Raw genomic sequence first — 24733 nt, forward strand, 5'->3', positions numbered from 1 at the left:
ATCCTAGATTACACAGAGTAGTTACTAAATTCCTAACTCATACTCCTGTGACAAATAAATTTACTTACTATAGTATAGTATTTGTTTGCTCACAATTCTTTTTGGTTTTCCTCTTGTAATATACAGTCAAGATCATGTTTCCAAAGTGACTTAAATTCATTTTTAATTCCTATCCCCTTTGCCATAGTTGTATTATTCATCTGGGTTATGCTGTTTATTTGAGTTCATTTGTTACTGTTTGTGTTCCTCTTTGGATTCTTACACATTTTTTTTTTTTTTTACTTTGAGAAGTGTGTAAAGCATTGCTATGGTTCAGAGAGTCGAAGTTATATAAAAAGAGCTATTACAGGAAGTATCTCTTCTATCTCTTCTTCCTCACAACCCCACCCCCACATCTCATGCCTGCTTCTTTATTTTTTACCAACCTTTATAGTCACACAGTATTTTGTGGTTTCTGGTTTATGCTTCTCCTGTTACTTGTGCACAGATGAGCAGATTAATACGTATTTTATTATGTTCCCTTATGCTTTTTATGAAGGGTGGTAGCACATCATATACACTCTTTTGGCCTCTGCTTTTGTTTTACTTAATGATTTGAAAATCATTCCAAATTAATTCCTAGGGATTTTCCTTATTCATATTTTTAGAGTGGCATCGTATTATTCAGTTGTGCGGATATAGCATAATTATTCGACCACTCTCCTATTTACGGATATTTAGGCTGTTACCATTATTTTGCAATTACAATCAGTGCTCCAATAAATAAACTTGTATATATTGAGGTAATTTTGTACTATTAGAGGTATATTGTCTGAGTAGAATCCTAGAAATGGAATTTCTTGGTCAAAATTAAGTGCATGTGTGCTTAAGTCTTTTAATCACTCTGTCTGTCATTTGTATGCCTGTGGGGATGACTATTAGGGGGTTAATGTATATCCTTCATCAACACACAAGTTACTGAACTACAGCTTTTAATTTGTGTACCTTTTTTAAAATTTAACTTTCTTCATTAGTTGCACTTAGCACATTAAAAAGTATATTAAAATTGCATTGGAGTTAGGAATTAGTCTTGCATAATTTATCCCTTTTCAAGGTTCAATAAATACCATTGTAATGTGTCAACAGCCTCTAATGAAGGTAGTAATGATACATTACATTTACAGCCCTATCATCCCAGGTGCAGACTAGAATTTTATGATCACTGATAGAGAGTAGGCAGTTCAAGAACTCTAGCAGTGACATAATGACTAAGTATTTATATAATGCTATCATTTGCCCAGAGTTTTTTATTTTTCAAAATTCTTTCAAGTCTTTTCATTTTATAGCAACTACTCAACTGTAGGATGGATTGGGGAAATATCAAATAAATTACGACATTTATGTAGTGCAAAGTCCCTTACATCTATTATCTCACTTGAGCCACAAACCAACCTCATGAAGTAGACAGGGCATACAGTCAACCTCCCCATTGTCCAGGTAAGGACGCTGAGACTCAGAAAAGTTAAATGTGATCCCGATGTCAAATATCTGCTAGGTAGTAGGGCTAGAACCGAACTTGAGACTAGACCACACTACAGGTTTTATAGCTACCTGTGAAACAACAATGAAAAACTGTCCAAGGACATGATATAGTCAGAGAGAGGCAAATTACGTGCTGTATATTTTGGAATCAGAAGATTGCCTCAGGCCAGATCCATTCTGACCATGTGCGGGGCCCTACTCGCACCCTAGGTGCTGCTGCTGTAACAGAATAAGCACTGGCCAAACGACCAAACAGCCTTAGTTTGCATGCCAGTTCTGCCACTTTATTAGATTTTGGGCCTTGGTGAGCTATTGAACCTCTGTTTTCTTACCTCTGAAATGGTTATCGTTCTGCAGAGCTGTTGGAAGAATTAAGAGTAACTTTATCAGAGAGACCCTCCTTGAAGCCCCCAGCTAAATGTTATTCTATCCTACAGTGGTCAGTCCATTTCCTTCAGCGCACTTGTCACAATTTAGAGTTATGTTTACTTTTATGTTTATTTGTTTCACATCTCTCTCTTCTGCTAGACTATAAACTTCATGACATTAAGGACTCTGCTTGGTTTTGTTACTCTGTGTCTCTTATACCACCCCCATTAATCACTGAATAAATCTCTCTGAAATGAGTCTTCCCACTTTCTTGTACTTGTTTTTACTTCAGCCACGTAGAATACCTGCAGCTCACTTGTCCTTTCTCATCTCTCTACTTTCACACATGCTGTTTCCTTTGCCCAACATACCTATCCTTGTTCCTTTGTTTATCTGGAAAACCCTTACTCATCCTTCAAGACCTAACTCAACTGTTCTGTGAGGGCTTCTGACATATCTCCATTTCCCTGAAGCATGAGGGGGCTGTTATGCCCCCTTAGCATGCCTCTGTTATAGTCGTTGCTGTATTCAATGGATATTTTTAAGAACCTCCTCTGTATGAGGTGTGTGTTGGGTGCTGGGCACACAGCAGTGAATAGGAGCTGTCATTCTACTGAGGGAGTGAGCCACAAAGAAGTAAACAAATAATAACATTCCCAATAGCAATAAAATGCTAGGGTGATCAGGTCTGAGAAGTTGACCTTTGACCTGAGATCTGAAAGGTAAGGAGTTGGAAAAGGGAAGAGAGAGGGGGTGAGCCTTGGATTGTGACTGTTTACTGGGCTGTTCCTCATTTCTACCCCACCTCACACCCACCCCCCACCTCCACTCACCTGGCCTCTGAGCTCCATGAATCTTATATTCCTAGTAACCAGCATAGGCCCAGCATGTCACACTGCAGTTCCACCACTGGTGGCATGGCCTGTGAGAACTTCCAGTTGCCTTGCCCCATGGTTCTGCTGGGAGCTGGCTCCCAACTTAAAATCCACTCCCCAACTTACTATCTTGTGACACTAGGAAAGTTATTCAATCTCTCTGTGACTCCGTTTCCTGATTATTAAAGTGGAAATAACAGTAAGACTTAACAGGGTTGCAGTTAGTAATAAATTAGATAATGCACCTGAAATTCTTAGCCAAGGGCCTGGCACATGGAGTGTAGTCAATAAATGTTGGCAAAAATGCTCTAGAGCTCATGAGGTGGTTATTAAATAAATGAATGAGTTAAGAAATAATAAAGTTTCTCATCCTGGCTAACACAGTGAAACCCCGTCTCTACTAAAAAAATACAAAAAACTAGCCGGGCGCGGTGGCGGGCGCCTGTAATCCCAGCTACTCGCGAGGCTGAGGCAGGAGAATGGCGTGAACCTGGGAGGCGGAGCTTGCAGTGAGCGGAGATCCGGCCACTGCACTCCAGCCTGGGCAACAGAGCGAGACTCCGTCTCATAAAAAAAAAGGAAATAATAAAGTTTCATTCTAACTTCAGTAAATAGTGCTAAGTCAGAAGAAAAGCCTCCAAACATCAGTAATTTTACCACCCAGAATCAATAGCTATTGACGCTTTATCTGCTTATAAAGCAGGCTGTGATAGTCAGGGCTTTTCTGGATAGTACAGGGCTTTCGTGTTCTAGCCTCAGACCTCAATGAAACAACTCCACAAAATCTACCAACCTCAGGCCATCCTGCAAGTGGTGCTTTGTCATCTTCGGAAATTATAGTTTGAGCACTTTGTATTAAAAGGGATTTATTTTATGTATCCCCTACTTCATTTTTCTTAGCAGATCTTCAGGATATCATAAGCATATCCTGATGGTACCAGAGAGAACAATTTTCTTAGGTCAGAGACACCAAAATTAACCTGGGATGTTGCTCTTTCTACACAAAAATAGTATTCAGACCGTTTCTGCAAACTTTTAGTAGTTGGCAAATCCCCAAATCCCTTGGAAAACTTTAAATATCAAAACAGCATGCACAAAGATGAAAACATCAACAAACTGGTACATAAAGAACTTTAAAAAAAAATTCTCTCTATTGTATTTTCACTGGAAAATACTGGGATCATGATTGCTGTTTGTATAAACATTAAATATCTGGCTCCTTGAGAGTGCTTTCCTACTGGAATGTACAGACATGAGTTTTCTAGTAAAAAAAAAAAAAATACTGAGGTAATTAGCAAAGAAAGACTTTTCCAAATATTCTCTTCTGTGAGCTGTAGGAGTAAACATTTGTTAACATGAGTACTTAACTCTATCCATCTAGTCAACACATTTTGGGAACTATCATTCACCTTTATTGTCACAGAAATCAACTTATGCTATCTCAGAAGGAGGAAATTATCAGAAAACCATTTCTCTTTTCTTTTTGATATTTGTGGCACTGTTTTCAGGGTTTTCATTCACAAACCAATGCACCATAAACTGGTGCTGGAGTATTGAAATTTGTTTTTCTGCTCCATAAATATAGAGGTGGGCACATCTATCAAAGTCGGTAGAAAAGAGCCACATTCACCAACTGGTCACTCTGATGGGGTAATGGGCTGTGGGGCTTTGCAGTGATTAGTAGTGCACGTCATAGATTGTGGGATAAGAGTCTGCACTTTAGTGGTGGTACAATGCTAAACAGCTGAGAAGACTAGAGATACTCTCATGGTTTACAGATGACAGGCTTCATTTTATATGTTAATAGAAGGAAGACTTCTGATAGGATGAGGAAATTCACCATAACAAATGCATTCCCTTTACTGAACTCTAGCATGGCACCAGTTAAAATCAGCTGTACGTATGATGTACTCTTAATTCCTAACAGTCCCAAGAAGCACTAATGTGAAAAATATTTTATACTTTTACGTTTTATAGGTCATGAGCAGATGGAAAAAATTATGCCAATTGGTAAAGACATTCACATGCAGTATAACACTCCTCAAAACAGTGTTTACATGGGTTTTTCTTGGAAAAAAAAATTAAAGTTATCTTGGGTAAAATTATTCCTTGGGTTTTCTTAAACGTTGTATCTGGAATTCATTTTAATGTATTCCTTCTGCAGAGCTGCATGTTTGAAAGCACAGGTAACCTTGTAATGAATAAAGCTGATAAAAGGTTGTGTCCAATGAAAGGGAAATTATGGAATGATTATTCACTTTGCAAAAGGGTTTGTCATAGGGAAGCTTTCCTAAAGCATTTCAAATTTAATTTAGTTTATAAAACATTCATTTACACACAAAATTTCAGGAACAAATTTAGTGAGGAAATGAGATGAATAGTCATAATAAGATAGAGCTCCCTTACACTGCTGACGTTAATGCTTTCTCTCTGTCCCTTCTTGCAGCACTGATAGCCATTGGGCGGTACAGCATGACAATAGAGACTGTGGATGTTGGATGGTGTAAGGAAATTACAGACCAAGGAGCCACCCTGATTGCACAGAGCAGCAAGTCTCTGAGATATTTGGGGCTGATGAGATGTGATAAAGTAAGAGTTGACTATCAAGTTGTTTGCTTTCTACATATCAGTATAGTTAATAGCTTGATGTCATATCCTCTCCTTCTCTATCCCCACCCCCATATATTCTATATTATATATACATTTTATATATATATATATAATTATAGCTATGCATTGTTTGCCTGCTTTTGTAAACTAATCTGGGATTATCTTTGCATTTCCCCACTTAATAATTCTGTGCTTAAGCAGAAAGAAAAAGTAATCATATATATATAGTCAACTTAGAGTTTGGCATCCTATTTATAAGTCCATGGACCAAAATGTAAAAGGTTACATGACAAACTGCAATTTTCAGGGTCTAACCGTAAAATTATATTCTGTGTTTCAAGTTTCCAGCAACAGTAAAGGTGGAAAGAACAGTGCCAAATTGGTTTTTCACAAGTGTGTAATTTTGGTACTGAACATCTATGTATTCTGGCCACTCGGGAACAAGAAAGGGCCAGTGAGGGGGTATGTGGGAATTTGCATCTCCCCATACATCAGATGCCACTCCTAGCACGTGATAAGAAGTGATTCCAGAGGTCCTGGCGGAAGGCCTGTGGAGCTGACCAGCGATGTGAGCATGAGTTTAGGAAATGGTGCAGCATTTAATGTGGGACCCTTTGAAGACTGAGAAAACAGATAATAAAAATCTATACTGACACCTGTAATCCTAGCATATTGGGAGGCCAAGGCAGAAGGATCACTTGAGCACGGGAGTTTGAGACCAGCCTGGGCAACAAGGCAAAACACTCTGTCTCTACCAAAAAAAAAAAAATTAGCCAGGCATCATGCCACACACCTGTAGTACCAGCTACTAGGGAAGCTAAGGTGGGAGGATCTCTGAGCTCAAGAGGCCGAGGTTGCAGTGAGCCGTGATTGCGCCACACCACCCCAGCCTGGGTGACAGAGCAAGACCGTGTCCCAAACAAACAAACAAAAAAACAAAAAAAAACCTATGCTAGACACCAGGCACTCCACAGATGTTTTCTTCTTTATTTATTCCATGTTTTTCCTATAACAAGTCTAAGAAATAGTTATTTGCATTGTGAAGTGGAGAAAATGGAGGCTCAGAAAGACCAGTCAGTGGCCCAGGGATACTCTGGCAAGACTTCACGCCGGGTCTTTGGAGTCTGTATCCAGTGCTACTGGCACAACCCAGGGGGCGTTCTCTGGCCACGGGGACTGCTTCCTTAGAAAAGGTCCAGTTCAGACACTTGCTCAGAAAGTGCCGCCATCTTGTACTAATTTACACATGTGTGCTACTTTTGTAAATAGTGATTAGGAACAAATCTAGCAAAATAATGTGAAACTAAATAGACTTGCCATTCAAAGGGCATGCATTTTCTAAATGTAGCAAATCTGGGGGCAAATGAAGTATGGCCCAAAGCCCTTGTGTCCTTTGTCATTTTTTGTTAATTGACTAATTCTTTTCTCCAAACACTTTAGAATCCCAGCTTATACTAGACCTTTGCCAGTTAGTTATGTTTAGAGAAATGTTGTTATATATTCTCAGCCCAGCCCGGAAGCTACTTACTTTGTAACTAAGCAACAGCACTGAGACCCAGGACTTGCAAGTCTCCCACAAATCTTTCTACTAACCAACCTAATGCTGCTGCTAACCCTGCCACTTTAAAATGACTTCTTTTAAGACAAGTTAAAGGGTCCACCATAGGCAGAGTGCTCTAGAAACAGGAATCAGTGACAGCAGAACTCCTCAGCTTCCAGCAGAAGCTGCCACGTGAATGCTGTCTAACTAAAGCTACCAAAATGTAAGCATTCATGCATATGTGTCCACAACGATTCTCAGAAATTGCCGTATTTCTAATCTGTAATCTTTAGATGGTTAAGATCGGCTCCATCTTCAGAGATACACTGTAGAAGTTGTATGTTACAGTTACTACAGGAGAATATTATTCCCGACATATTTGCTGACCAGCATTTTGCTGATTTTTAGTTAAGAAATGGGTTATTTTCTACCCAAATGCAAATTAGTCCAAAATTAAATAGAGACATTGTACAGATTAGCTGTATCCCTAAGGGTTTTAGCCCTTTCCCTGGGCTGCCTCTGAATCCTTTCTCTAACCAGAGAGCCACTCTGAGAACCCATTGGCTCCAGCACGATGCCGTCTGGTCAGAGCCTGCTGCAGCACAGCCCAGGGAGATGCTGGACCCAGCCTTGCTGTCTGGCTTCCTCAGACTTAAAGCAGCTCAGAGCCAAATACGAGAGGCTCTGTGAGGATGGAAGACAGTTCCAAACCACACACAAAGCACAAGTAAAGGCTTGCACAGAAAAGCCTGCTTGTTGGTTTAGTTGGATGGAAATGTAAAGTAGCTATTCAGTTTTCGGATTTTGTATGATGCCATCCATCTCCAGATTTTAAGTTACCATCAAGATTCAAAGGAAGATTTGAGTAGCAAAGAAAAGAAATTAGTAGCAAGGGTATAGTCTGCGGAGCCAGAGTTCAGGTTCAGATCTGGGTTTTGCACTTACTAGTTGTGTCACCATGGGCAGTTACTAACCTCTCAGTGCTTGTTTCCTCATTTGCAAAATGAGGATACTAGTACCTATCTTGTAGAATTATGAGCATGTAAATGAGTTAACATATGTAAAGCACTTAGAATAATGTCTATTATATATAAAATGATCTGTTACTGATTATTCTTATCATCAATATCATTATATTAACCCGTGCTGTGATCGTGGAATTTCCCAATGAGAAAAAAAAAATTGTATTGCCTGCTATTCAATTTTGAAAGAAAATTAGAAAGGAAAAAAAAAAAAAAACTCAAATTAGAGAATGCTTTGCCTTTGTGCTTTTTCCTCAACTAAATTTAAAATTAAGATTATTTTTTATATAAAGATGTCAGTAATTATACTTTCTACACACCTCTGCAATGGAAAACTAATGCCTTCGTAGGACACTCAGTATTTGGAATGAATTTATTAACCATCTACTCCAGCATAGGGATGCAGAAAGATTTGCAGTGGGAGAAAAGGGTGAGTTGAAGATAAGACTGTTCAAGTACTTAGGGAAACAGAAAGTAACAAGACAAATAAAGGTGAAAAATAAGAATAGAAACAGGAAACAGAAAAACTATGATTAGGGAATGGAGAAGAAGATACACCATCTCTTGGCAGTCTATGATCATCTGTGCCAGCAAAGCATTAAAGAACAAAATTAATTTGGCCCTGTCACTTTTCTCCCTACCTTAACCAAATCTGCTAACCACTAGTAAAACCCATTAGAGTTCTCCTCTGTGTTTCTGCACACCAGTGGCGCCAATGGAGGAGGCAGGGAACCTCAACATCTACTCAGTAAATTCCTCGGTCAGGAATGGCATCAGTGGGATCCCTGCACTGGAGAGAGATGTGGTTTGTGAAGTCTGTGTACCCTTGCACTGGTATTCTGTTATCCTGTGGTTCTGAGAAAGAACATTCTAGTTGCATGTTCTTTCACAGTCAGTTTATTGAGGGCCACTTATATTTAATACTTTACCAAACTGATGCTTTTTTCGTCATTTCAGCTTTTGAGGAATTGCAAGAATAACAAAATGCATTGTATTTGTTGTAGGAAAACAGTGTTTCGCCCCACGACCCCCACCCCCCATCTCTCTTGGGAGGTTAGCAGAGAACAAATGAGAAAAGTTAAACATATTCATTGCAGATGAAAGCAACATGTACTTGGATTGTCAAACAAGGGCTAAGCGAAACTGCAGTAAATATGTTTGGCTGCAACATTGGTGATTCCTGGGGAGGAGTCCTCCCGTCATTCAACAATGCAGCATTCCCCATGCAGTTGTAAAGTCAGGAAGTGCATTAAGAAGCCCCCGTTTGAGTAGCTTTTCTGATTGCTGGATGGATAAGCATGTTAGAGGGTTTTGAAGCTGACGCCACTTAATCTCCTAAACTTTAGTGCATTGTAAGAACCAAGAGAAGAAAACGCTGTGTGAGACGGCTTTGATGAATTGGGGTGAGCTTATATTCTTAAAGACTGTTCAAAGGCTTACTTGACCTTGGGAATTAGAGTTGACCCGAAATCACCTATCAACTTAACTCACATTTATTTGGTGATTTAGTTAAAAATACTTGTGTAATCAACGGAACTCTCTAATAAGAGCAGTATGTTCACTCTGTTTTCCGCAATCATAAACAGAAGCTTTGGTCATAGAAATGGTTTTTGTGACTTCAGTGAATTCTAGATTCTCTATAGATCTGTTTCTTGTAATTGTATTATATTTTCTTCATTTCTTATAAGGCAGTTTGGATGGAGAACAAAACTATAAAGGACCAAAAAAAAAAATCATGAGAAAGCTGTAGGACAAATGGAAATGCAGTGTTCAAGGTTAATGAAAAATGTTTGGGGTGACAAGGTTGATGAGAAGGGAGGAGGCACCATGGCCTGGCACTGGCAGAAAAAAACAGCCCTCACCAGAGGCAGCCTGGCTAGTTTGCGAGGCCTCGGTGGTAAAGTATCGTGGTGGAAACCTCTGCAGTGTGTGTTAATACAGAAGTTTGGAGACGCAGGCCTGAATTATGAGCAGTGAATAACATCATAAACGTAGCAATTCTCAAATGCCAAACCCTTGTGAAAAGCAGTTGGATGGAGAAATGCTGGAGCTTTTAAAAGCTCCCTTTCACTTTCTATTTTTTTTTAACTTCATGCAGAACTAATTTTATACACTGTTCATTTGATTTGAAAATGCCAGCGTCTGGGGTATCATTAAAGAGCGTTATTGAGGGAGCCACTCTTGGCAAAGCGTTTTGCTTAAAATGCTTGGTTCTTATGTCCCTGCATAGTTATAGATGGAAAGGAGAAAGTGTGCCTCGGTTTACCTAACCCCACGCCTCTGCCATGGCCCGGAGCAGATGGCTACCCTTCTGCTGGGAGGTTTTTTTTCCTCCTTGGCCAGTAGAGGTGCCTGGAGGGCTGTGGGGGCCACATTACTTAAGGAACAGACATAAATAGATTGTGAAAGGTCCACCCTAATGTCCTATGACCAAAGCCTCTTGGAATTTCTTTGATTTCTAGTTGACATAAATTAGAATTACACAGGCGTGAAGAGCCCGCCCAGAAAAGATGAGAGAGGCTGCTGGAGAGGAGAGCCGCCTCTGTGTGAGCCTATTGATTATCCAGCTGCCTTCAGGCCAGGGGCCTCTGTGGAGGCCGACTACTATTGATCCACACCACGAAAATAATCGAATTAATTCATTTCTCATCAAACTGACATTGCTAAGACCATTCTCCTTACCTGCCCCAATTCCTGAAGTTCTTAGTTGAGGAGTGAAATAGTGATTTCTTTTAGTAAATGTTGCTATATTCTCCAGGACATAAGAAATCCCGGTTTTCACATGGAGTTCTACATTTTTAAATGCGAGAGAGATTTTCTTAAATCGAATCAATAAGAAGCCAATACAGAAAGCAAGTGATAGAAACCAATCAGCTCTTTCGAGCCAGGAGTCTGCTTTACCACCTGAAAATACCTAGGGCCAAGTTTTGGGTGCCCAATTTAATGTAAAAATATTCAGGAAAAATTGGCCACTGCATATTTCAGGAAGTAATTACGGTAAGAAAAAGCCTCAACAACTTAACTCCTCCTGTGGAGAAAATGGAGTTTTTATCAGCTTGTTTAGGAATCATGAGCAGGAAAGCCCTATGGGGAAAATAATATAGGACTCTGTAACTAACGTACAGAACTAACTGGAAAAATCAGTTTCAGAGAAAAATAATTTGAGGGCGCTGTGTCCAGGACTGCTTTGGTAGCAATTCAGCCATGAAACAAAGCGTGTACCTGCAGGGACGCTCCTCTTCCCTGCCTTGTCTGCGCAGCTGTTTCCAGGTTGCCCATAGCCAAAATGTAAGATTTAAAATTGATGCTGTATCAAAGAAAATAAAGTAAAAAAAAAAAAAAAAAGAAAAAGAAGAAAAGAAAACATTCTATTCGAATAAGGCAGGAGTGGTCTAACTGTATCAGACTGTGCAGTCCTCTGTTGTGGGTGACATAACCCTTACTCAGACAGCCCACATGACATGTGGCCCCAAAAGAAAGAGGGGATGAGAGGGGATGAGAAATGGTGAGAGTGCAGCTGGGGCTCTAAAATCTGAACTTCAGTCCTTCACTTGAAGCATCAGCATCTTGTTCCTTTTGCTGATGAAACAGTTTCTCCAGGTGATTTTCACATAGGAGCACTTTAAAACGCATTTTACAACCCTCTCCTGATTATTCCTGGTAATTGAAACAGGGAAAAACACATCAGCTGAAATTCAGAGGTTACCTTTCAACCTCATTTTAGTTAAGTGTTCCCATCTCCTCCTCTTCCAACCCTGTTCACCTGAACTTCTAAGAAGTGGTAACTATAAGTCCTTTCCAGTATTTAAATATGAAACCAATAAACACTGATGTGGAATTTTATAAAAGAGGTTGAGCACTAGTGTCAAACTGTTAGGTTTTCAAATTCTACCTCCATCATTTTACTCTCTCCGGGACCTTGGGTGACTTAATCTCTAAACGCCTCAAATTCACCAACTGAAAAATGGGGATGATAATGACATTTATCCCATAGGGTTGTTACAAAATTAAATGAAATATTGTGATAAAGACCTTAACTCAAAGTCAGGCACACTATAAGCACTCAATAAATGTTAACTACTATTAGCATTATCATTATATTTATTCACATATACATACCTGCTCTGGAATCTTGTGTCTGGTATATTAATCACCTGTCCAACAGGTTCATAATAGTCTAGCCATGAATATAAATTCACAAGCTTAGATCTTCATAGAAGAACTGGCCTCCTGAGACTAAGGCAGCAATTCTTGAAAATAATAGAATTGTTTTTAATCATTAGGACTCACTAAATTACAGCCAAACTTACAGAGAAAGAAGAAATGTGGAACCGGTAGGAATCAGTCCTTTCTTGTGAGCAGAGAGTGAAGACCTGCCAAGTCAAACAGCCAGTCAATGTCCAGGCTGAGATTTGTTTGGTTTGTTTTTTCAGGAAAATCAACATCTGTGTAGAACCTTTTAAGGGAATGTGCTGCAAGTAGCTACTTATGTTTTGCTGGCCTCTGTTATGGGATTGATGGACAGTGAAATTGTTCATTTGCTTTTAAAAGGGGGAAGGAGAGAGCCTACTGTTCCCCAAATACTGTAGGGTGAATAGATTGCTGTGTTGGAGTTTGCCTGAAGGCACCCTGGAGCGTCATTGCTTTGCAGTAAATAATCTCCTTGGAGCTTTGATTTGGTTTCAGTAATTATATGAAAGAATTAGATTGTAGGATCATATTAGTTTTCGAATTTAAAAATAGAATAGGTAGCAGCAATTCCTCAACAGAGCTCAGATGAGATCCCAGAACTCTTAATCACCTGACTTCACCAAGTAGCAACAAGACCAGCCTGCAGTGACCAGGTGACTGAGGGCCTACTGCAGGTGGGGAAGCGATGGCTCAGCCCACATGCCAGGCCTGGCCATCCAGCAGCAGCAGGTCTTCAGGGCCTACTATGCTGTGCCTAGAGAAAATCCTGTTCCTGTTTGCAAGCAATTTTTCAGAGAAAAACGAAGCCTCTCCTGCCTCCAATTTTTATCCTATATTTTATTAATAGTTGATTTCTTCAAGAAATATCTATTGAGTGACTTAGTATATTCAAGTCACTGTGATAGGTGATAGGTCAGAAAAGAACAGTGAACAAGATACACTCCTATGCCATGGGGCCTGCAGCCTCTTGGGAGAGGACAAGCAAATGGGCAGCTACAGTGCTGTGAAATTGCTGATTATTTATTTTTAAGTGACACCCAAGGTTATGCTTCTTCTGAACAAAGAGCCTCACTTTGATCCTACATCAGCTTTCAGCCGTGGTCCTCCAGCCTCTTTTCTTGCCGTTCTATTTAATTTCTGAAAAGGAGTGTCTAGGAACAGTTTTCCTTGCTTTCTCGCCACGTGTTATGAACTATTTCCATCCGCACCATGCCACTGATGCTGCTCTTTTCAAGGTCAGCAGTGGCCTCTGTGTCACCAAATGCAGTGGCCGTTTTTCCGTTCTCACTTCCCCCATCTCTTGGCAGCAGCATCCATATGGTAACCACTCCGTCCTGCCAGAGAATGCTTGTCTCTTGTCTTCCACTTCACCAGACTGTGGCTTTGCTGCTATCTCTGCGTTCCCCACCGCCTCCCTGTGCCACCATTCCCTCATCTGTAAAATGAAAATAATAGCATCTGTCTCACATCGAGAGAGTGGAGTGAATTAATCTGTGTGGTGTTCTTCCTATGAAGCAAGCAATAAACATTAGCTCTTGCTTGTTGTAGTGGTTGATTTTTACCCTTCCTATCTTCATCTCTTTCCTTCTCCTTACTAGAATATAAGATCTGTGGGTTTCTCCTTCTATGTTATATTACCAGGACATACCACAGTGGCTGGTACACACTAGTTGCTAAATAAATATGTATTGCATGCTGGATGGATGGATAGATTGGACTGTGTTTCTCATCTGCATTCTCTTCAACCAGAGCAGCCCCATTCTTATTGCTTTATGTACTTGAAATCTACAGTTTTAGTTTGTGAAAGTATTATACAGCTAAAAGTAAATTTGAAAATCATTAGATTCCACTGCCTCTTAATAATTTAATGGATTGTAAAAAGTACCTAGACAGAGGAAAATAAATAAACAAGTGAGAAAGGTCCCCCCTTGGATTTCATATGAAATCCGTATAGCTGGGGAGTTGTGAGGGCAGCTGCAAGCCCCGGGGGATCAGGACATTCAGATGAGCTCAGCATCTGCTGCATGGTTGAACTTGGCATCCTTCAGAGCCCAGCCCTGCAATGCTCTGATTTAGGTACAGTTCATCTTCTGAAAACCAAGAATAGCACTTATTTTCAGGTTTTTGAATCTACAGATTTACTGGTCACATTAATGCAGAATATATTTTTGCTAATCATGAATTTGTCTTAGGAAACAAGTCAAATTCGTAAATGCTACAAAATGGAAATGGCAATTTCAGAAAGATTTTTTTTCATCAAGTGTGCACTTGCTGATTACCACTACCTTATCCTTTGTGTAAGAAAATAAAAACTGAAATCGAGAAAGCCATTATGCACAAAAGAAAACACACTTTTAGTTCAGAGAGCTTTCCCCCTCGATTATGTTTTTCAGCTTAACTTCATGAGTTTAATTTAGAAATACCTAGATGTGTTCCATAAGTACATTGCACTTACCACTCACTTAGTGACTACATTAATTATCTTATTGGGGCCTAGTTTTTCTTTTTTCAAATTGTTGATCATTTGCTGAACGATTTGTAGCACTACAGATGACTCCCCCAAGCAACTTTCTCCATCCTGGTGTCCCACATACATTATGTTCTGGTTCTTGTCTGCACCACAAGCACATATGCATAGATTTGAGTGTGGCTAAGTCCTGGCCAGTGGTTTGTGGCCTTAGAGCGGCCAACGCATGGTTGTGCACCTGGAGCTTGCTTTCTCAGTGGAGGATAGCTTGGAAACATCTTTCTCAGTGGAGGATAGCTTGGTGATACAGGGAATGAAAATGTCACTAATTTTTCTCTCTGACAGTCTGGTGGTTGGACTTCCTGTCACACTAATCTCTAATTAGAGGCTTCAGGTTAGCAAGCCCCAATTCTCACTTAACACTGCAGGCGTTTCTGTGATCCCCATCCTCCCAAGTTCTTTGCTGCTTTCTCACTGTGCTAATTCAAGTGAATAGAAGCAGCACTAGTGTGAACAGGCAACACACATTTCATGAAAAAGAGACAGCATGAAGCCAGGCCTGTTGTGATATTGACAGAGCATAGCACTTCCAATCATTGCAGATTCCGAAATGGAATGACTGCATTTGACAAAGTTGAATGAATTTATGAGCCTGCCTCTGTCAGGTTCATTGCATTCTCAGTATCTGTCTTATTGTATACTTTGGGATTTTTTGATGAATTTTTTTTTTTTGCCACCCAAGAGTACTATTTCTTACCTCTGTATGAAAAACACATCCTTAAAGACCCCAGGCTACCAGTATGAGGTTCACGCATGAAGCATCGTACATTATGGATGCTCTGTGGTCAGCTGACTCCCAGATTTAGCAAGTTGCTTTTAGGCTCCAATGAGATAGTCAACTTTTCTTCTTAAAATTTCTTTTCTTAAAATTGTATTAACCCAGCATTTTGGGAGGCTGAGGCGGGTAGATCACGAGATCAGGAGATTGAGACCATCCTGGTTAATACAGTGAAACCCCATCCCTACTAAAAATACAAAAAAGTAGCTGGGTATGGTGACACATGCCTGTAGTCCCAGCTACTCAGGAGGCTGAGGCGGGAGAATCGCTTGAGATGGCGCCACTGCGCTCCAGCCTGGGTGACAGCGAGACTCCATCTCAAAAAAAAAAAAAAAAAAAAAAAATTGTATTAAATACCTAATCATGAATACCCTCTCCTTTCATATCATGGATTTTCCACTGAGGAAGCACTAGGTCCATGTGAGAACGGGGGATAGGAGAATTTTTTTTCCTTCCCCTTAGCTTTTGGGAAGATCAGATGGAGGCCACCTTTGGCTTTGCCTAATGAGAGATCTAAGACTTGATGCTGAAGGAGAGGAAGCCAGTCCATTTTTACCACATTCAAAGAATGCATATTTTGTTTCAGACAGTGATGAATATTTGAAAAAAAGAAGGGCTAATAAGCTATAGTAATAACAGTTCCTTTTCCCCAGAACCTCTAGCTCAGAGGTGTCATATCATGGGAAGTGGGCAGGTGCTTAGTTCAACCTTACCTTCAGATCCCCAAGAACAGGAATCACCTGTGCATTCTAGGAGCTTTATCAGTCAGTGGCTTTAAACCAGTAGGTCTCCCCAATCTGCATTTTGGAATCTCCTGGAAGCTTTACAACTAGTGATGCCTGACTCCCTCTCCACCAAGACTCCTATATAACTGGTCTAGGATATGGCCTGGGCACTGGGATTTCTAAAATATCTTCAGGTAATTCTAATGAGCAGTTGGGTCGACAACCACTTTATTCTTGTTTGTATCTTTCTTGCCCTTGTAGACACAGTTTAATTCATCCCATGTCAGTAAACATTTATTATAAGTTTGCTATGTATGAGTCACTGTAGGGTTTATGGCAGAAGGCCTTGGTTTGTCTGAGAAAGGAAGAGGGAAGGAAGGGAATGTGAAGCTGATTACAGGAGAGAATAAAGGAGCCAAGTGCTAAGGTAGGAAGCTTAGCCTTGCCACTGAAGAGAAAGAGGTGAGAGATTGAAGAGGCACCAGTTTCCTAGTTCCCTGCTCTCACCATAGCAAACCTCAGCAGAATGTGGCATGTCACCTGAACAGGGACGTGGGAAGTCCTGCTGCAAAGGGAGAGAGATAGAATTATAAAAATCTACACAGGCCAGCAGAGAGCGGGCACATGTTGTCAGCTGTGCAGGATCCTGGAAAAATCAATATATCGTCTGCTCTTTTTCTCTTTTCTTGGTGTCCTATTTAAAATATTTTAAACTGCACTTAGATGACTCACCTCATTTACATGCAAATTTGGGGTGTTACTAAAATTCACATTACCCTGATTTCATCCTTTTTAATATGTGCCCATCTTAGAGCCTGCGGGCACCAGCTGAAAGCACATTAAGGTCTGTTTGAATATGCATTGTTCACGATGACTTTTGCTGGCACCTGGTGAATACCAGGTTCCACAGATATCCACTAGTTTCCCAGAGAGCCAAGAAACGCGGAGAGAAGCCGGCTCCGGAGGCGTATTGCCCCAGAGACAGCGCTCTGCTTCTGGGCCGCCAGGAGTCAGCCTCTGGGGCTGTTAGCAGTGCGTGACATTTCCCAGGGAGTCTGTGAAGAATGACAGACCAGTGTGAAGGCCCAAGCCCTGAATTAGGAGGCAGGAGCTGAGTGTGCTATTTGTGATGCCTTCACAGATATACTGTGGGCCCTTTACTTTTCCCACCTGCAAATAAAGGGGTCCACCTTCTTCGCCCCTCCCTTCCTCACAGCAGAGCTATTTGATACAATAACTTACTGCAGGTATACACTTGAGTTCATTGGATGGGGCGGGAGAAACATTGCATAGCTTACAAAGCTAACGCCTGATGAGTTGTTTTATTCTAGCTCATAAGCTGGTTTCCTTTCTTCTCTGAATAATATGTGCATATTTTTTGGATATGGTACACAGGCTGACACCTTCTTGTCCTTCAGAAGTCCAAATATCACTTCATTTGGAAAGCCCTTTCCAGCCCTCAAGGAGCAGGTCAGGTGCCTACTGCGGGCTTCCTTCTGCAGCAACCTGCACTTTCCTAGAAAGCACTTCCCGGGCTTTGCTGTTGCTGGTGTCATTGTTCCTCCCCTGCTGGGTTATAAGCTACAAGAGGGCAGGGGCCATATCTGGCTTGCAGGCCATTCTACCTCTGTAACAAGGGAAAGTGTTTTTATGGGTGAGAGACAGGAAAGGAAGCAGTGCCCGTTTCTGGCGTAGTCACGGATGGCCTATCCAAAGGCCTGTTGTCAGCCCTGCAGCTTCTTCGCATTTCCATCATGCTTCAAAGTCTCAGGTAACCCACAACTCCACAATAGACCGCTCTGCAGGCCAAGCGAGATCCATTATAATTTACATTTAGAGCAGCCATTTTGAAAACACTGTCAAGGACTTTGAAATGTATGTATATGCAAACTGCAATCTCTTTTATATTCAATAAAAAAACGAATGTCAGTAAATATTTTACAGGGCAAGAGATCAGCTAGACCCCAGTCTGACACTTTCCATACCACACCATCTTACCTAAGGGGCCAGGCAATGTGGTACAGTGCAGAGAGCACTGTGTGTTAGGGTCCTGAATTCAAAATCTAGCTACCATTTACTAGCTCTGTGAAATAGGAATTCCATCTGATTAGGGGTATTCATGCTTAGATGTCTGGGAAATAATAGATGTTCACTGAATATTATTCCCTTCCTGTCTTCCCCGTCCTTGCCTGAACAGAGACATACTTTTATTTTGCTTTATTGGTTATTTGAGTAAAACATTAACAAATTGTTTTCAGGTATTTTGCCAAAATAAACCACGCTGAAGAGAAGCGTTTGATTGTCTCTTAACACGCAAAAGCCTAATACTATGTGTTTAGCATTGGGGGCATGGGGCAGTTTTGGTGGCAGAATTTCTCCTTATCTGAGATTGCCATTCATTGCATGCTTCTGAGGCATCAGATACTAAACACTACCATGACAGCAGAACCAACTGAAAAAAGAGAGCCCTTCACATTTTCACTTGCCTCCACGCAGGGGTGAGAGCATACCAACTCCCAAAGCCCAAGAAATCAGAAGATAGAAATGGCATTGTTTTGAGTCAGGAGACCTGTCCACAATTTACTCTTTGCCATCAGATAACTATGACATTAAAAGGGAGCTTAAATGTCACAAAATTTCCAAATCATCTGCCTTCCTGGGCCTGCCATCTTGAGCAGGCTGCTGATGCTATAAACACCAGTGTCAAATCCTCTGAACTGTGTGGGGTTTTGCCAAGTTTTGGAAACTGACTCGTGTCCAGGATCATTAGCATGCCTCTTAGTCTACACACCTGGTTTAAGAACGATCTCCAGTGTGGAGGGTTGACATCAGGTAATCCAAAGTGTAGCTTAGTTATTTTCTGAGTACGCCCTGACAGCCACATGACCCAGCAAAACTTGCTAAACCACCATCATGAGCTGCTTTGGTCTCCTGTGCAACATTATTAGAAACTCTAGGGAAGATGTATCTGGAAAGAGGTATCTGGTGATGTCAGATGGAAAAGACAATAGCCCAAAGAATCACCATGGATATGAACTTCAGAGGATTAAAGGAGTTTGGGGCTGCCATAATATCAGGACTTTAGAGACTGCTACCACTCTAGCTGAACAGTCTGGTAACACGGTGAGCTTATCTCTACAATTTCTGGCCCGGTACTATTTGGTGCTTTTTTAATGTACTCAATAAATATTCATTGAACAACTCCTATGTGAATTTAGCCAACACATATTTATTGAGTATATACTATGTGCTAGGGATTTGACAGTGAACAAAACCAGCAAGAATGTCTGTCTCATAGAGCCTATATTCTAATGGGCAAGAATATACCAGACAGTGCCTGTAGGACTAAAAACAAAGAGATGACTGAAATTCTCCTTGTTGTCAAGAACTTTAAGTGGTTTTGTCTTAATTGTGATTTTAATATAATCAGATGTCAAATATTTTCCCCCATCATAAATATGTCTTCTTTTAAAACCTGAGTTAAAAAGGAAGTAACAATCACTTAATGTAAATGGCTTCTTCTGCAAATTTTATCAGAAATTACGTTTATTGAACAGTACGTGTCATTGAGGAGATAAGTCAGGCCTGGGTTTACACTTATCTGGAACTTTCTGGGGAAATTAATAGAGAGACTGTAATGGCCTAGATAAATTGGTTACACTGACTCTCTGTAACTCTGAAGTTTCTCTCCTCACCCTTCCGTAAGAGCAGCAGCCATATCATGAAACTGTGGTGTGATTTACCTTCATTAGCATAGCAATTTGCCTCACATTTTCACAAAGTGCTAATAGATGTTAACTCAAAAGAGATTAAAATACCAGACAAATTGCTACTACCTTAAAAAGAGTTATAACAATTTTGAAAATGTAAATTATGGTTATGCAGCATTTGGAGAGAAGTATAAAATCCAGTCTTTCTTATATTTAAAAAAAACTTGTGGCACATGGTTTTTTCCCCTTTAATCACAGTAATTTCTTCAAATGACAGTGCAGCATATTTTTTTAGGAAGATACATTGCATTTTTTAAATCTCATGTGTCATATAGGAGTTGCCATTGATAGTTTGCAGCAAGAGGAAAAGAAATTGAATGCAGAAAACCAGGGATCATGGGGAAATTTTTTAAAAAACTTCATCTTTAATGTTCTCTTTTTATATTACATATATTTTATGAGTTGGAACAGAGAGAGGTTCTTTTCATTCTAGCAAGTGGAGTTGTGCATGACAAAATGTCTGCAGAAATGTGCATGTAGACATAACGATGTAAAAGGATTTGGGCTCTGCTGGTGTCTTACCTGAATCCTCTATGGCACCAAAGCACTTATAGAGTCCATACAAAGAAAAGGTGAGCATAATTTGTGCTTCTGAGGAGTAAATGAGCATAACTGTAGTATAATATTTGTCACACTATTGCCAGGAGAGATTGTAAGTAAAAGATAGAACCCTCCCTAAATAGGAGCCCGTGTATTTCCCCTGAATAACTTCTACCCAACAGAGCTCTAAAATGAAATATTTGCATTTTCCCCACTGCTTTGTTTCCTAGAATTTACAGAGTACAGTTAGCAAAAGAATTCCTTAGAAGATACATTATATCCACAGAGGATTACTGGTGCCATTTTTCATACAGTTACACAAAGTCAAATTATTGTCAGTTCTTACCCCAAACCTGTGAAAGCCAGAGAACAAACACATCATCATCTATATTCTCAACTACAGATGTATTTTACTTTGTGCAGCTGAAACAGGTAAATTGCATTTTGGGAAATCAAAGGATATATAAAATATGCTGGGGAAGCTGGCAAAATAAATTAACCCTACCATGAAATTATTTACTAAAGTGAAGAATTATTCTCTAATTTGTATACTTCATAAATCCTTATCTTCATGTATCAAGTTTGCTTAAGGTGAATTATGTGCCTTTTCCTGGAAAACAGTTATCACATAGAGAGATATTTTCTATTTTTAAATTAATTGGCCCTCCAAAGCAAATTGCCTGTCAACCCTAGGTACAAAACTCTGTACAAACCTGTGTATAAATTGGAAAAGATGTACCATAGAAAAGAGTTCATATCGTTAACAGTGGGTTTGAATGTTTTCTCTGCTCCATTCTTTTCTCATTTATTTTTAGTTAGTACTTCCTTGAATGCCAAATGGCTTGGACTACATTTACTTCTTTGCAATGTGACGCAGATTTTCCAAGGTTCCTCTCTGACCAAATGACTTCATCTCTTAGTGAAAACTGCATCCTTTTGTTTGTCTGTGGCAGGAGGGAGGCAACTCATCTAACTGCAGCATGGGGAACATCCGTTTAAAAAAAGGAAGAATTTCCTGACAGTGATGTATTAGTCTGTTTGTATTACCATAAAGGAATAGCTGAAACTGGGTGATTTATAAAGAAAGGGGATTTAATTGGCGCATGGTTCTGAGGTGTGCAGGAGTGCAATGCTGGCATCTGCTTCTGGTGAGGGCCTCAGGAAACACAGTCATGGTGGAAGGCGAGGGGAGCAAGCATGTCACATATGTCACATGGCAAGGCTGGGAGCAAGAGAGAGAGTTGGGGGAGGTGCCACACACACTTTTAAACAACCAGATCTCGAGAGAACTCCCCCACTGTCTTGAAGACAGCACCAAGCCATGATGGGCAGACCCCCATTAACCAAACACCTCCCACCAGGCTTTTCCTCCAACATTGGGGATCACATTTCAACATGAGATGGGAAGGGGACAAATATCCAAACCATGCCAAAGTAGTTACTTAAAACCTAGACTATGTTATTAAGGAGAGTTCTGGAATCTGCTCAATAAAGCATTAAGATAAAATAGATTTTTCTTGTACATGGAGAACATTCTAAAAGTTATTCTTTGCTTGGTGATTATTTTTAACATTACAACTAGTGTTAACAAGGTTTATTTTGTGAGATAACTTAGAGGTGGAACAATATTGATTAACGCTATAGAGAACTGGCGGCCCTAAGAGATCATGAATTAACTCTTTCATTCAGTGACCATTTACTGAGTTCCTCCTCCAATAGTGAGAGCTCCTGTATGGTGGGCTTTTTATATGAGTCACAGTGCTAGGCATATTATTACATTTAATCCCTATAACGGTCCTATGATAAGTACTTTTATCCTGTCTTTACAGTTGAGAAAAACCAAATCTTAAAGAAGTAACATGAGACAGTGTGGGGATTCCTCAAGGATCTAGAGCCAGAAATAACATTTGACCCAGCAATCCCATTACTGGGTATATACCCAAAGGATTATAAATCATTCTACTATAAAAACACATATACACGTATGTTTATTGCAGCACTATTCACAATAGCATAGACTTGGAACCAACCCAAATGCCCATCAGTGATAGACTGGATAAAGAAAATGTGGCACATATATACCATGGAATACTATACAGCCATAAAAAAGACTGAGTTCATGTCCTTTGCAGGGACATGGATGAGGCTGGAAACCATCATTCTCAGCAAAGTAACACAGGAACAGAAAACCAAACACTATATGTTTTCACTCGTAAGTGGGAGTTGAGCAATGAAAACACATGGATACAGGGAGGGGAACATCACACACTGGGGCCTGTCAGGGGGTGAGGGGCTAGGGGAGAGATAGCATTAGGAGAAATACCTAAGGTAGATGATGGGTTGATGGGTGCAGCACACCAACATGGCACGTGTATACCTATATAACAAACCTGCATGTTCTGCATATGTATCCCAGAACTTAAAGTATACTTTTTTTTAAAACTAAAATTAGATTCCTAATCACATCTTATCAAAATAAAACCTGGTAGATTAAAAAAGAAAATAAGTAACATGAAAGCAGGATTCAAACCTGTTTCTGGTGGCTTCCAAAGTCCATGATACGAACCATAGTTGCCATAGTTCTTCTCTATTTTGAACTGCCCAGTAGATTTAAAGATAAAAGGCCAATCTTTAATCTCCAGAGACTTCTATTCAAGTGGAAGAGATAGGCAAGTGGACAGATAATTGTAATGCAGTGTGAGAGTGCTCAAAGAGAGGACAGACCTTACAGGGTGCCCGCCATGGTGCACCGGGAGGGGATGCCTAACTCAACCTTCTGGGTTGGATTGCTTAGGGAGGGCTTCCCTGAAGGAGGAGATTCTTGAACTGAATATGAGTTCCTCAAGAAATTGTTGGCCTTCTTGATTAGTATGTTAGTGTCAGTGTCTGGCTTTGCCTTATTCTTGGATTTCTATTTTTTATTTGTAGTTTGTATTTGTTTTAGCATTCACTCACTCATAACTATTCCTGGCTCATCATAGTTCTTATAGATCTCAGATTGGAGCGAGAGAAATAGACATTAAACTAAGCAATCATAAATTCACTTAGTACAATAATAAGTACTATGAGGGAAAAGTAGGCAGTATTGAAAGAGTGAATGATCTGGAATACTTACGTAACTTAGTGAGGGGAGCAGAGATAAGGCAGTGATCCAAATTTGCTGGGAAAATGACATGGAAGCTAAGAACTCAAAGATGAGTAGGAAGTAGGCATGAGAAAGGGGTCATAATGGATAAGCGGGGCAAAAAGTATTCCAGGGATGTGTAAAGATCCCAAGACCAGAAGGAACTTGAACAACTTAATAAACTAAAACTAGGCCAAGTGGCTGGATAGTATCAAACATATGCTAGAGGAATAGGCAAGGCCAGATGATAGATGACTCCTAAATGTACTGTTACAAGCTGTCTGAACTCTAGACTTAGAGCACACATTTAAATTATATTAAATTAATCAGTTCATATTTCAACTCCAATATGTGTAGCAGTTTTCCTTTTTTTATTCGAAATTATTTTATTAGCTTTTGAAAATAAAATGTTATAAATCATAGCTTTGTCACAAAAAGAATTAGTTATATGGCTTGGTTAAATTTGACTTAAACACAGGTCTTAAATAGAGAAATGCTGTGGCAAAGATTTAGTATCATCAACACAATGTTGAAATATCAACTGTGTCAATAATGTAAAAAGATTAACAGATAACATAGTTTTCTAGATCACTTAGAAAACATCATGCTATTTCAGAAAAGTGCAGATAACTGAATTTGATGATCATCATACTTCTAAGCAGGCTTTCAAAGCAAACAGCAAGGGTTTGATGTTGTTTTAGGTGTTTCCTAGTGATCCTGATCTTTTCCAATAATGGACATCAAGAGGTATGCTCAAAAATGTGTATCACAAGTACCTTCTTTCAGACTAGCTTACTCAGTATAAATGAAATATTGATGTATTTGAAAATGCTCAAGTGTTCAATAAAGATTTTAAATAAAGCTACCTAAAAGTTGTGGTTCTTAGGTTAATCATTTATTTATCTAAAGGATGAAGAAAACTGTCTACTTCTGTGATATGAACTGCAATCAGCTTAAAAATAATTGACAAATTAATCCCTTCACAGCACAGCAATTGTAAAGGTGTTAGTTTTAATTAGGCCTGTCTGATTGCCTTGTCTAATCAAGAATCAAGGTGGTATCTTTGATGGTTAAGGTCTATTGGGGCCATCTCTGACCTGCCAGCCATGTATGTTTTAATTATTGATTCCTCACATTTCAG

General features: G+C 39.8%; 1 protein-coding gene across 1 annotated transcript in view; it reads left to right on the top strand.

The window, feature by feature from the left end:
* The window catches only part of FBXL17 (F-box and leucine rich repeat protein 17), a 537807-nt gene that overhangs the window by 510101 nt on the left and 2973 nt on the right, over positions 1–24733 (top strand). Inside the window, exon 8 of the mRNA XM_008014095.3 lies at positions 5212–5354. Coding sequence (XP_008012286.1) covers positions 5212–5354 — 143 coding nt within the window. The remainder of the gene's footprint in view (positions 1–5211; positions 5355–24733) is intronic.

This window comes from Chlorocebus sabaeus, chromosome 23 (genome assembly GCF_047675955.1).
Source record: "Chlorocebus sabaeus isolate Y175 chromosome 23, mChlSab1.0.hap1, whole genome shotgun sequence".
NCBI classification, from domain to species: Eukaryota; Metazoa; Chordata; class Mammalia; order Primates; family Cercopithecidae; genus Chlorocebus; species Chlorocebus sabaeus.